The 12,281-nt window shown below is 42.3% G+C and overlaps 1 protein-coding gene across 2 annotated transcripts; it reads left to right on the plus strand.

Annotated features, from left to right (window-relative positions):
- Positions 1 to 3,016: 3,016 nt before the first annotated feature.
- LOC130159063 (borealin-2-like) lies at positions 3,017 to 10,683 on the plus strand. Of its 2 annotated transcripts, none has more exons than XM_056360233.1 (10): positions 3,017 to 3,215; positions 3,620 to 3,748; positions 4,707 to 4,747; positions 5,091 to 5,151; positions 5,829 to 5,893; positions 6,692 to 6,759; positions 8,139 to 8,177; positions 9,262 to 9,394; positions 9,657 to 9,743; positions 10,531 to 10,683. In XM_056360233.1, the coding sequence occupies exons 1-10, from the start codon at positions 3,086 to 3,088 to the stop codon at positions 10,576 to 10,578; spliced, it is 801 nt and encodes a 266-aa protein (XP_056216208.1). In that variant the 5' UTR covers positions 3,017 to 3,085; the 3' UTR covers positions 10,579 to 10,683. The 2 variants fall into 2 exon arrangements, with proteins under 2 accessions (XP_056216208.1, XP_056216209.1); XM_056360234.1 differs by lacking the exon at positions 3,017 to 3,215 and adding an exon at positions 3,427 to 3,530.
- Positions 10,684 to 12,281: the final 1,598 nt, after the last annotated feature.

The following is a 12,281-nucleotide window of genomic DNA, read 5'->3' on the forward strand; positions in this document are numbered from 1 at the left end:
GTATCTCATTTAATCTAATCACTGATTTTAAGTTATTATTTTGAAATAAACTCATTTTAGTGTCTACTAGCACTTCGTTAGGCTGCCTGTGTAGCTAGTTCAACATCCTACGCTGATCCAGGTCAGTAAAGCCAAGGGCTAGAGAATCACCATACGGATAAAGCCTGTGCCAGTCTACTACGTGTGCAAGACGAGATGTTGCCAATAGCTGTCCTTGCAACAGCAGCTACTAGTTTACAACATAGTGTTAGCAGCTGGTGTACTTCTCACAGTTCCTTACTGAAGCCCATGAGAAGGATTTAGCACCTCTCGGTCACTGCCAGCAGTCACAGGTTCATACATGAAAATGGCATGCTGCTTCACAAAGTTACTATGGAGGCTTGAGGTAAAAAAAAAACCAAACTTTTATCCTTGGAGAAATGGATTTCTTGGAGGACAGCAGGCTGAGAACACTTACGTTGCTACTATCCATTGATAAATACAACCTTTTATCAGTTAGCGCTCTCCACTGGGCATCCTTAATATGCACTAATAAAACAAATCCAGAAAGCAAAACTGTACTAAGAGGTCAGAATATTGATGTAAAAATAACACAGACAGCACTTTCCTATTCTGGGAGTGTGTCCAAATCAGATCTGGCTTTGGACTCGTGATGCAGCGTAGATTGAAGCTAAGATCTAACAATGGGAGTTAGAATATTTTTTTATATTTTTGTAACTACAGCTTTTTCATGGGGTAGTATTTGTAATCTAATAAGTCAATAGATTTTATATTTGCCTTGCATTTGCACCTGATACTTCTGGAAAAAAATGTAAAGGTTTACAAGTTTCTAATGATAATTTACAGGTGTGAAAGGCTTTTTGTTTTAAGTCGGGACAGCAATTCTTACACTTTTAAATCAAAAGACAATGGCATAAACTGATTTTTTTCTAAACATTCTATTATGGTGCCTTTTATGTTTCAGACATTATAAGGGATAACAATTTGTTCTTGATGCATCTCATATGGAAGGGTGATGATTTCTATTGTCCATCCACAATATTTGTATGTACCGTGATAAGGTTAATGTGCATTTTTGTGGAACAATCCTGTAAAGCTAAGGAAAGAGGCTTATTTTCAACGTCTTTGAAATATTTCATTAATAACAGACAATCCTTACTTTCAAATGCATGCTTCTAGGTTTGATTTTCCTACAGGTGCTCCTTATAATGGTATTTCAGATGTATAAGACTTCCAAATAATAAAGCACATGTTAAAAAAAAAAAGGTACTAGTTCTCCATTTCCTGTGTCACTGAAGCAACACTTGCTGGATTGCACTATGAAGCATTTAATGGCACGTTCAAACTAGTATTTACTTTAATCCATGAACCTGATAATTAATTTCTGCATCACTCCAATTTATGCACTTGAAATTTGTCAAATTTGTTAGCACAAAGCAATTCCCTGTCAGTGCAGGACTATACATAGAGATGGTCTTAGGCATGTTTTATGCTCATAATTATTTATACCTTTTTATGTAAGGAGATGTAACCAGGAATTAAGCAAGCTAGACTTCTTTCTTCATAAAAAGCGTCAATCAGTCAGGCTGATCAGCTGTGGCCTGAAAGCTTTAGTGAGGGGGTTGTTTGGTATTGTCAGCTGCTTCCTTTTTAAAAAAAACTTATTACGTGGCTTTTATAAGATTAAACTTACAAAGGAACACCATCTTGTCTTTTTGCAGTGACACCTCAGAATGACTTCAGTGGTGTTTGCTTGGTAATTCAAAACAAACTGAAGTTCAGGGAAAGAGAAGTTCGTTCTGCTTCCCTAAACATATGCATATGCCAGCACCTCTAAAGAAAAGCAAAAGCAATCTATTCTCTTCTTCGTATCCAGTATCTGAGTGTTTTCTGGAGCAGAAATGTTTACCTGAGGTTTTGTGGGAATATGCTGTTTGTTTTACAAACAAGAACGTGGTCCGATATAAAATGATTATATTACCAATTGTCAGTCTGATTTTTTACAGCTTTTTTTGAGTGATGTAGTTTGTCCCATCTGGATCAGTAGATAAGGATGCTGCGCCAGATGCATACGGTACAGAAAAAACTATTAACTTCAGGGAGCTTGCCACATGAACCACACAGGCTGTGTGAAAACCACTAGTATTTAAAAACATTATTTAAATCCCTTTTTCCACAGTTCTTTGGTCAATAAAGAATACAGGGTTGATCGGTTGTACAAAACCTGAGACACCCATGCCTCTGGCATGATTTTTATTTGGATGCATGTTAATACAGTAAGTTTTTGCAAGGAATTCTACTTTTAAGGATACAGCTTTGGATGTTTTTAGACAGTCAGTACTATGCCTAGCCATGCCTTTCTCATGTTCTGCGTTATGACGTGTTTATTAAATACTGTCTTCACCTGATTGTAATTTACACACCCCGTAACCCTTTGCATCAGGCAGAACAGGTCGGTCACTGCAGCCAAACAGCCAAACCCAGGCAAACCCAGGCAAACCCAGCCGCCAGCTCCGCAACAGGCTCCCCCCGACGGCGCACCAAGGACCCCCGGCCCCACCGGCCCCGCCGCCCCCCGCTGCGCGCCCCGGGGCGGACACGGCTCCCTGCGCCCCACCCCGCGCCGGGGCCGGCAGCGGCCGTTTCACGTCAATTAACGAAAAAACGTAATTAACGAACAAAGCGCAATTAATTGTGTTCCACCGCGAGCACGCGCGTGTGCGGGCGGGTACGTACAGGCCTGCCCAGCGCAGCCCGCCCCAGGGCGCAGGGGCCTGGCTTTGTGCGCGTCCGGCCGTGCCTGAGCCCACCGCCGGGGCTCCCCGCGGTGCCCGCCCTCGCCTCCCTTCCGGCAGGGGCGGCCGAGGCCCCGCGGTGCCCTCCCCCCGCCCCACGGGCCGGGGCAGCCCCCTCCCCTCATACCCGCCGCCACTGAGAGGGCCGGGGCCGCCCGCTCCCGCCGCCCCGGGAGGGTGGTGTCCGCCGGGGGAAGGGGAGGGGAGGGGAGGGGAGGGAAGGGAGAAGCCCCGCTTTTACTAAAGCTTCCCGGGCGAGGAGCGGCGCGTTTGCCCCGCGGGTGGCAGCCATGCCCCCGAGGAAGCCCGCGGGCAAGCGGCGCAGCACCGACTCGGGCGTGGAGCCCGGCCGCGGGGCCCTCTCGCAGGAGAAGAAGGACCAGCGCATCGCACTCTTCCTCAGGGACTTCGACCAGCAGGGTAGGGTAGAGCGGGGGAGGGACCTCGGGGCTGCCCCGGGCGGGCACAGTGGCGGTACCGGTGGTGCCTGCCCTGCCGGCTGCTTCCCTGCCCGCTGAGGGAACCGCGGCTCCGGGCCGGGGCGGGGAGCGGGGAGCCGCTCGCCCCGTCCCGTGAGGGGCACCGCGCCCAGCCCGCGCCGGGCCGGCTCCGTGGCGCCGCCGTTCCGGCAGGGGGCGCCCTGGCGGCGCCGGGGGCCGAGCGGGCTGCAGCGCCCGGTGCGGGGCCCTGGCCCTTCCCGCCCGGGGCCGCGGGTCCCAAGTCCGATTATCCCGGGTTGGTTTGAACCCTGTTTTGTAACGCAGCCTACCAGTGCTTGGGAATCTGTGACACGTATGGCAGTAAAAGCCTGTTTTGTTTTAAAGCCAAGGAGAACATCCAGGAGATGAGGAAGGAGCTGGACTCGCTGCTGCAGACGGCCGAGAAGGCGTTTGCCGTGGAGCTGCTGAAGATGCCGGTTGCCGTCAGGAAGATGCGGAGGAAAGACCTTCTCGGTAAGCGCGGGTGGCCCGCGGCCCCGCACGGCCGGCCCCGCACCGCCGCGGTGTGTGCGAAGCGGGTATAGGGTCAGTGGGTGACACGGTACAGAGCCTGGAGCCTTCTTTTGTGTGTGCTTCTAAGGCTTATTTATGTGGCTTATTTAAAGCCTGAAGAGAGGAGGCATCATGACAAGGCTGGCGTGTGCTGTGCGTAACAATTCAAGCACTTCTTCCCACCAGAATCTGCACCTCCAGAGATTTTGTCTTTCTGTTAGTCCCAAGTCTGTTGCTGAGCCGTTCTCATCTAGTTGTTTACCTGCAATGACGAGCAAACATGTTTAATTTTAACCTCATGTTTACACAGCAGTTTCAGCTGTGGTGCACAGCCAGCATCAGTTCCATGCTCTGGTGAGAACTGATGTTTCGGAATCCACCTTGCAGCTGGAAATTGCAGGGGCCGCACAGAGGCCAAACCGAACTCTTGAAGAACTTTTTACTGTATGCCTTTGCTGAGTATAAATGTCAGTATCTTTCTTGAAAACTTATGCCTAAAATCATTACCTTTCAGCAGCACAACATAGGGGGCTTTTTTCTTTCAATTCAGGTTATATACTGCGTGACTATGCTTAGTATCCTTTCAAAGATTAAATGCAGTGAAATGTACATAAAAGCATTACCTTTCAGCAGCACGACATAGGGTGTTTTTTTTTCTTCTTTCAATTCCAGTTATATACTGCGTGGCTGCACTTAGTATCCTTTTGAAGATTACATGTACTGAAATAGCCTAAGATTTATTGTTGTTTTGTAGGAGTGACTGTCTTAGGCTTGGATCCTGTTCAGATGCAGCATGTATGTTAGCTAAGGTTAACTATTTAGGGAACTGTAATCCTGAATTACTTGTTCAGCTTCATAGCACGTAAGGTAATTATGTGAGTAATTGTATGTAAACGAGTTATACTTTCTTGAGTTACAGACTTGCCAAGAGGGGAGGAAGTGGCTCTTGCTGCTGCAGTGGTAAGTGTGTGTTTTCAAATTTTGTCACAGCTTACAGAATGGAAGTCTTCTCTCCCTGCCATAAACATTTCAGGCAAATTATTTTGCTTGGCTGTCTGTTTACATAGAAGATGATATGAAAAGGCTAGACAGCCAGCTATGGTGCAGTTCTGAATGTCACCTAAAGCTTTAGTGTCATCTGCTGGAAGAAATCCAGATGTTTCTGAAAAAATAAACTGGTATTTAGCCAATCTCATTTCTGTCACTTCCTTTTATGCCCACTTGGTTCACTGCCTTTTGTAGAATAATATACGTTTACTGGGCAAAAACTGCTGACTTTCCCTTGTTGGATAAATTTTTTTAGACTGACTGCTCTCTAGGAGACGTACCGAATCCAAAACTGGTGAAGACCAACAGCAAAAAAGGCAAGTCAATCTATTAATATATAGCTTGTTTGTTAAATGTTCAGGTTTTGTTGTGTGGGTTTTTTTTTTCCCACTGGTTTGGTCTGAGCATTTATAAAGTGAGTGATAAGCCTGAAGTATACGAGAGGAAAAAGTGTATAGCTAGAAGTACAAGATACAGGTCCCCCAGCATTCAGTGTGGAGGATGATGAGCTATGCTATTGTAGAGGTACTTCAAAACATGAGATAAGAGTTCCTGGCCTTTGGTTTGTCACTGAAAATGGTGAGAAGAGACATATTTAAGTGACTTGTCAGTGCTTTATGGTATAGCAGGAGAGCTATGAAGTTTATCCCGGTTTTCTCATATATTTGCCTTTGACCTCCTGCACACTGAGGTTTCTTAGGAAAATAGTTTCTCTTCATACACCAAAGTATGCAGTAAGAAGGACACTACCACTGAAATGCAATTCTGTTTTGTCTGGGTGTTGAGGGGTTATGTGGTGTCTTTTAATGTGTGTCACAATGTGACGAAGACACATAGTTTGCTTTGAACCCTGTCCCAGGTGAATGACCGTCAGATAGCAGAACCGATACATAGCTGTCGGGGTAAACAGGCTTCAACCAAATCCCTTGGAAGCAGTGTTTTTTGCTCTTCGTGAGATTTTTATTTTCCTTGTCTTTCTAATCTCTATTTCTAGTTAAGGTAACTACAATTGTTGAATATGAAGATGGCAAGCATATTTCTGCAAAGAAAATCTCTAAAGTAAGTTTTTTCTGAACAACCTAACAGTTCTGACCTGCTGTGAACCCTGCTAGGTCCATGAGGAGACAGGCCAGTGGCCTGCTGTTTCTTTGAAAAATCAGTTGGTTTAAAGTCAACAAATTTTAAGTTAAGCAAGGCGAAACTGTATAGTAAGTTAATACCATAATGAAACATGATATTTGAGGTTCTGGTAACTGATTTCACGCAGACTTGCATATGCTGGCATAGTCATTCTCCCTTGACTTCCCAGTAAGTCTTAATGGTTTGTGGAACCATGTTTTGTTGACTTTTTTAAAAAAAAAAACATGCTCAACTTCATGTTTTAATACATGCTCTTCTATATTTGAATGACTTGTGCGTTCTTGTCCACCTTGATCCTTAACCAAATAACACAAGTGTATTAATGTTATCACCTCATACCATCTGTGCAACGGAGTGTCTCAGCCAGACACTGAAGTATGTAGCAATATGACAGCCAAGACAAAAAGATTATATGTGGAGTCACAGGCGTTAATTAATTATAAGAGGGCTTAAAAGCTGGAGGGGTGTATATTAGGAAGGTGGTTGTTCACACGGGACTTCAGTATGGACAAAAACATTCTGACATTATGAAACTCTTGTTTGGAATGTCTATTTGCCATTTTATCGACGCGCAGAACTATATAAAAGGCAGCACTATGGGGCTTAAATGTTCTTTTTCAACCGGGAATTCTTACAGTATAGTTCCCTGGAAATATATTATCGTTTTGCCTTAAAACGCCACTTCTTTTAACTGTGGTCTCACATCTATGTTTTCAGACTTCCAAAACCAAGTCGTTGGTTTCATTGGCCTCTGGTTTAAATAGTGAACTGAACCATCTTTCTAGGTAAGACTGACCTTGATAGCTTATTTAACTCGCCTGAACTTATGAATGCTGAATAAAATGCTTTTCAAATAAAGTAGCTGAGACTTGAGCCCAACGGGAATACAGTTGATAAAGATGTCTTCCACACCACCACAAAACATCTGATTCAGGTTATGAACTCTGAACAAAAAAGCACCCCTAGCTGGGGAAGGGAATGTAGCTGTATCTCGCACTCACTGAATGGTGCATAGTTCTGAATATATGTAATCAGCAGAGAATTCCAAACAATACTTAATGGAAGAGTGTATGTCAGGGAAACATCTTTGTTGCTGTGTTAGGACTAATGAATTGTTCTGCAACTTTTCCCTGTCATACATAGCTGAAAGGGAGGTGTCATTAGCAGAAAAATCCACACTTGCAAAAACGCCTTAAAGCTAATCACAGTTATGATGGACCAAATTCAAGTCTCCCTATAAGACCTAATGGCTTAAAAAATTGGTGGATACCTGCGTGAAAATTTTTTTGAGAAGCTCCTGCTACACCTACAGCTCCAGTGTACATACTTGTACCCACTGGCACTTACTTTGATACATTCAGTTTGTCTTCAGGGAAATGCAATTTAAGTAACATATTGGTGTTTAATGTGCTTAAAAGAAATAAAAAAGAATCTTAGCCAGGTTTAGTTACTTTCTTGAACTGGGATTAGAAAATTATTGGCTCAACAAAATCCATCTGGAGAAGGCTGCTTTGCCTGGGGAAGTCTAACCTTTCAGGTTTTGAAGGTTGCTTTGATTCCAGTATGTGAACACTGGGCCAGAAACACATGCCCTTACAATATCTCCAAAATGTGTGTGGGAAGAGGGAGATGAGGAAAGAATGAGGTAAACTTCTGTCATCGAGATTTCTGTGAACTGAGTTAAAATCCAAAACTGGAAAAAATTTGTTCTCTGCATTCAGGTCAACCACACGGGACAAATATTGTCAGAACTAATCTAGAAAAATGAATTCCTGCTGAAAAAGGAACTTCCCAAGAAACTTTTTGCACACTCACATAGAAGGCTGTGGATGTTCCCTTAATTATACCCAACTTCGGTATTGCAACCCTCCCTCACCTACTAACTTAATCATTCTTTCATTCTGCTACGGTGGTAGGAGGGTTTCACGTGTATATATACTAGATCTGTCACGGAGCACTTCAGCATTCTGTAGTCCGCCTTCTGTCCATCTTTGTCCTAGCTAAACTTTACAGTAGAAGTAGATGAGGAGGAAATGGAAAAAAAAACCCAAAACCACACAAAAAAACCCCAACAAACAAAACCAATAACCTCTGTGTTGTTGGGTTTTTTTTGTCTGTTCACTCCTCTGCAAATGTGACTGAGGCCATTCTCTTCTGATTGCAGTGCCGCAGATTTCAAAGCCACAACAAAGGTATCCAAAAGGTAAGGGGTTTTTTGTCTTGTTCTTAAGAAATAAATTTGTTAAATACCAAGACACTATGTATCTACATTAATACCAATCTAGATGGTAATTAATCATCAATCTAGATTTAATGGATCTTCTTGGTCTGCCACTAAATTTGGTTGTGAGGATGTGAACCAGTCACACCTTCTGCTTTGAGTGTTTACTTATGTTCTCATGGAGGTACAGGGCTTGGTGTCATAACTAAGCCAGTTTAAAAAAAACCCCAAGAGATTTGGAGTGTAAGTTCTATTCCCACTCACTTTGTTTTTTAAAGGTTTACAGCTTAAACTAATACTTGGAGCCCAAGTTTGATTAAAAAGTCATACTGCTGTGTTCTAAAAGCCAGAAACAACCCCCCAAAAAACCCCAATCAATGAGAGTCATTATAATTTCTTTGCATATTGAACAGTTAAGGTTTTCAGTTATTATTGTTTCCCATACTCTACAGAGTCTGGTTTTGGCAGAAGTAATCAGCTGAAATGAGGGGTTAAAAAATTTAGCAACAAATGGGTCAGGAAACCAGCAAATGGCTTCGTTTCACCTTGGCCTGCTATCAATGTCAGACTAAATTTTTATTTTTTAAGTGGAAGAAGAACAATTGTACCATGAAAGAAACTTGGGAATTCTGTATGGCATTAAGGCATGCCCTGTACCTCTGAGAGCCAGCAGCTTTGGTAATTCTTGGTATCTCCCTCTGTAGCAGACAGACAGAGCACACATCTTATCTTAAACCCTGAGGCATGAAGTTTCCTCTTTCCAAAACTGTAAGAATTCACTGTTGATATTGGAGGGTGGATATTATTGTTACCGAGTGGTCCAAATGTCAGCTTGCTCGCTGGCCTGTAACACAGGCTTATGAGGCTACTATAGTGTTTCAGGGTCATAAAATGTTACTCAGTGGTGCTAGTAAAAGCTGCTGGTGGTTGGATTTCACGTAGTCTTCTGGTAGAACTGGAAAAATTTAAACATTTAAAAATTTAAACAAATGCCTTTCTATAAGGTGCGTTTGCTTCATGCTTGAAAATTTCCTGCAGAGCAACATTTTTTTTTTTTGTATTCTAGTGCTGGATTACAACAGACTGTCTCAAGAACTGTACCTACCAGTGGAAGAGCTCAAGGAATGTTACCAAGAAGTAAATCAGTACCCCAAGATAAAACTGTTCCATTTGTAAACATTCCCCTGGCTGATGGAAAGGTATCAAACTTTTTTTTAAAAAAAAAAAGAACAACCCACCATTTTCAACTTAAAGTAGTTGACAAACTGTGACTAGTCTGATAGTGATAGCTTTTGCCATCCCTAAATGAGTTGCTGTTAAAACAAAAAATGGTTGCTTAAGTTCTGCAGCGTAGCAGGGAAGCACATGATTTTCAGAAAAGCTGGTCATGCAAGTAAAAACTTTCAGAATAGTTTTTGTCTTAAAACTGTTTGTCTTAAAACTGTTTTTCTTCATGTTTAGACTCTTTGTATGGCTGGTGGAGAGCTCCATAATATTGATGTGCAACTACTAAATCAAGATACAGTACAGCATATTCATAACTTAGTGGTAAGCTTAAAACTAGTAGGGTTAAATTTTCAGACACCTAGTCTCAGGTTTTCACGTCGGGTACTGTCATGAATGCAGATTCTAAGTGCTTTTAACTCTTCTGATGTTAAGCCTAAATTGATTGGCATAAATTGGAGGGAATAGGGCAAGGGAGGAGCAGGGAGGGGAGAACTGCTGCACACAGCGTGTAAAAGTTAATGCACTTAAATAAGCATGTGCGGTTTGGTAATTGCCTGGGAGGTAACAGAAACATGAATTCTTCCTTCTAGATGGCTCTGGTGTCCCTCTGTCTCATATTCACAAAGGCTTACAAAGCTACAGCTATGTTTCGGTTCTTGTTACAATCTCGCTATTATTGTATGTCCCTTGCTGAGTAAGAGCTATACTCCTGTTAATTCTCTGGTGCAGTTGAACAGGAACTGCCTTACCTTTGGTTCAGGGAAGTAAATTGTTGGGAAGTGAAGTTGAACACAACTTTGGAGCACATAGTGCCTGACTCTTCTCAAGATCAGTGTACCTGGGCTTCTGGTGAAGTCATGTGCAGCACCAGCAATCTGTCTAGACATAAGAAATATTAATCAGTTTACAGTCTTTTAGACGTCAATGCAGCTATTGGAGTCAAGCTAAAGGTGTGCAAGCTGTTTTGGATTTTATAACCTGGACTTGCCTCTGTAGGTAGACGGTGGAGGGGAGGGAGCGCTTGCTCACTGCTTGCTTTAACAGTAGTGACTTTTTCTTCTGAGTTCTGTTGGTTCGCTTGAACTGAAATGAGTTTTCCCCCCCTTAGAGTGAGCTGACTGTACTGTGTGGAAAGGCGACAGCTAAACCAAGTTAACGGAACTGCCTGGTGCCTTCAGAATATTCACGCAAGGTCTTGCCTGCTGCCTCTCAAGTGTTTAGAGAATGTCTATAATGTCTTAATAAAGTTGTATACTGCCCAGTAAGTGGTTTTATATAAAAAGCTTACAATGTGATGTGTGTTATTAAATTCCTGTTACCTCTGTGAAGGATACAAAAGCGGAACAAAATTCTACTTTTCCAGTACAATGAACAGTAATAGGTTGTGTGTAGGCAGCAAGTTTTAACTGATATTCTTAACAGGACACTCTGGGTTTCTTTACATAATTAATTGTAAGTATAGAGCTCTTAATGTCATTCTTCCATGCGTGCCAAAGCAGAATGTAATGTTGGTTTATTACTCGTGTTTAGTCTTCCCGGTATGGATTTCAGCTTAATTCCAGAGTTAAGATTCAAGGAGATCAAAGTTTCTAAATTCTTGAATAATGTTTCAAGGCATGCAACTTACGTTCTGTGTGGTATATAGGGATCTGACACAGAAATAAAACTTCCTGTGCTGTGACAGGACAGCAATGTGCAAAATGACAGGTTGTAACCCAGACTTACTGTAACTTGTGGTGTCAACCTGATTTTTCTAGTAGTGATATACTTTGGAGTAATTTGTAGGAAAGGTTTTGACATCCTTGCAGGTAACTATGTCAGTCCAGCAGTCACTCTGCTGTGGGCGCTATTATTATGCGTGTAGTATTTTTCAGGACTTGAGGATGCACTTGGATTTTACTCGGCCAGTGGTGATTTCAATTAAAGTGTTTTCACTGTGGTCAAGGATGGTATGAAAGACTCCCACATTCTCAAAACTAAAACATTAGTTTAAAAATGAAATGTAGATTAGTTTTTCTTCTGTTCTGCTTCCACCTTTGCTTGCTTGAAGAAACAAAGGTCATAAGTATGACACAAGGAAAAAAGAAAGCTTTCCAAGGCATGGGAGATGACTGCTAAAGAATGTGACTGCACTTCACACTTCTGTTCGCCTGAGGCTAGAGTGGAAGGTTATGGATTAATAAACAAATGACAATTTTTCTACTGCATCCTGTTTAGAAGGCTGAGGAATGCTGCATGTTAACAGGTCTTTGACATGTTTCATATTTTTTCATACAGGAGTAGTCTTCCACTGATTAATTCCAATTTCTTTGCCAACCTATTTTTCTGAAGAATATAGGCTCATCATTGATGTGAAAAAGCTGAATCTCTTTTTCACTGTGTCTTGTAAATAAGAACGTTGTGAACACCTTGGTAAATTAAATGCAAACAAGAGGACAGAGATTACTTTCCACAAAAGTCTAGGCCGGTTTTACTCCCTGCATACACAGAAGCAGCTATGTCAAAAAAATAACCTAGAGAGGACTTCTTGCATATTTTTTTTTTCCTTTCACGTTCTTGAGGCCAATAGTGAAGATGTAAGAAAGTGGCAATTAAAAACTATTCCAGTACATTTTCTTCTTGCCCCACCATACAAAATACTCCTTTGGTTATAGTACCACCTTTAACAGAAGTAGTTAAGTTGCAGCTGTTTATTACTGAGAACACTCAACTAATGTTTATCTGGTTACTCACAGGATAGGTCAAGTCACATTGGCCCACTTAAAGCATTAATAGCTCATGTTAAGCATTAAGCTTCAGCAGTAAACTACTGAAGAATTAGTAACTGCAGTAGTATGTTACTTGCCACTTAAATATTGA

This window comes from Falco biarmicus, chromosome 15, assembly GCF_023638135.1.
Source record: "Falco biarmicus isolate bFalBia1 chromosome 15, bFalBia1.pri, whole genome shotgun sequence".
Classification (NCBI taxonomy): Eukaryota; Metazoa; Chordata; class Aves; order Falconiformes; family Falconidae; genus Falco; species Falco biarmicus.

What these genes read in the sequence shown, in the direction of transcription:
- LOC130159063 (XM_056360233.1), top strand. Translation starts at nt 3,086, where the DNA reads ATGCCCCCGAGGAAGCCCGCGGGCAAGCGGCGCAGCACCGACTCGGGC. An exon ending in GCGGAGGAAAGACCTTCTCG is followed by an intron (nt 3,749 to 4,706) that starts GTAAGCGCGGGT and finishes CTTGAGTTACAG; the next exon opens with ACTTGCCAAGAGGGGAGGAA. An exon ending in CTGCAAAGAAAATCTCTAAA is followed by an intron (nt 5,894 to 6,691) that starts GTAAGTTTTTTC and finishes CTATGTTTTCAG; the next exon opens with ACTTCCAAAACCAAGTCGTT.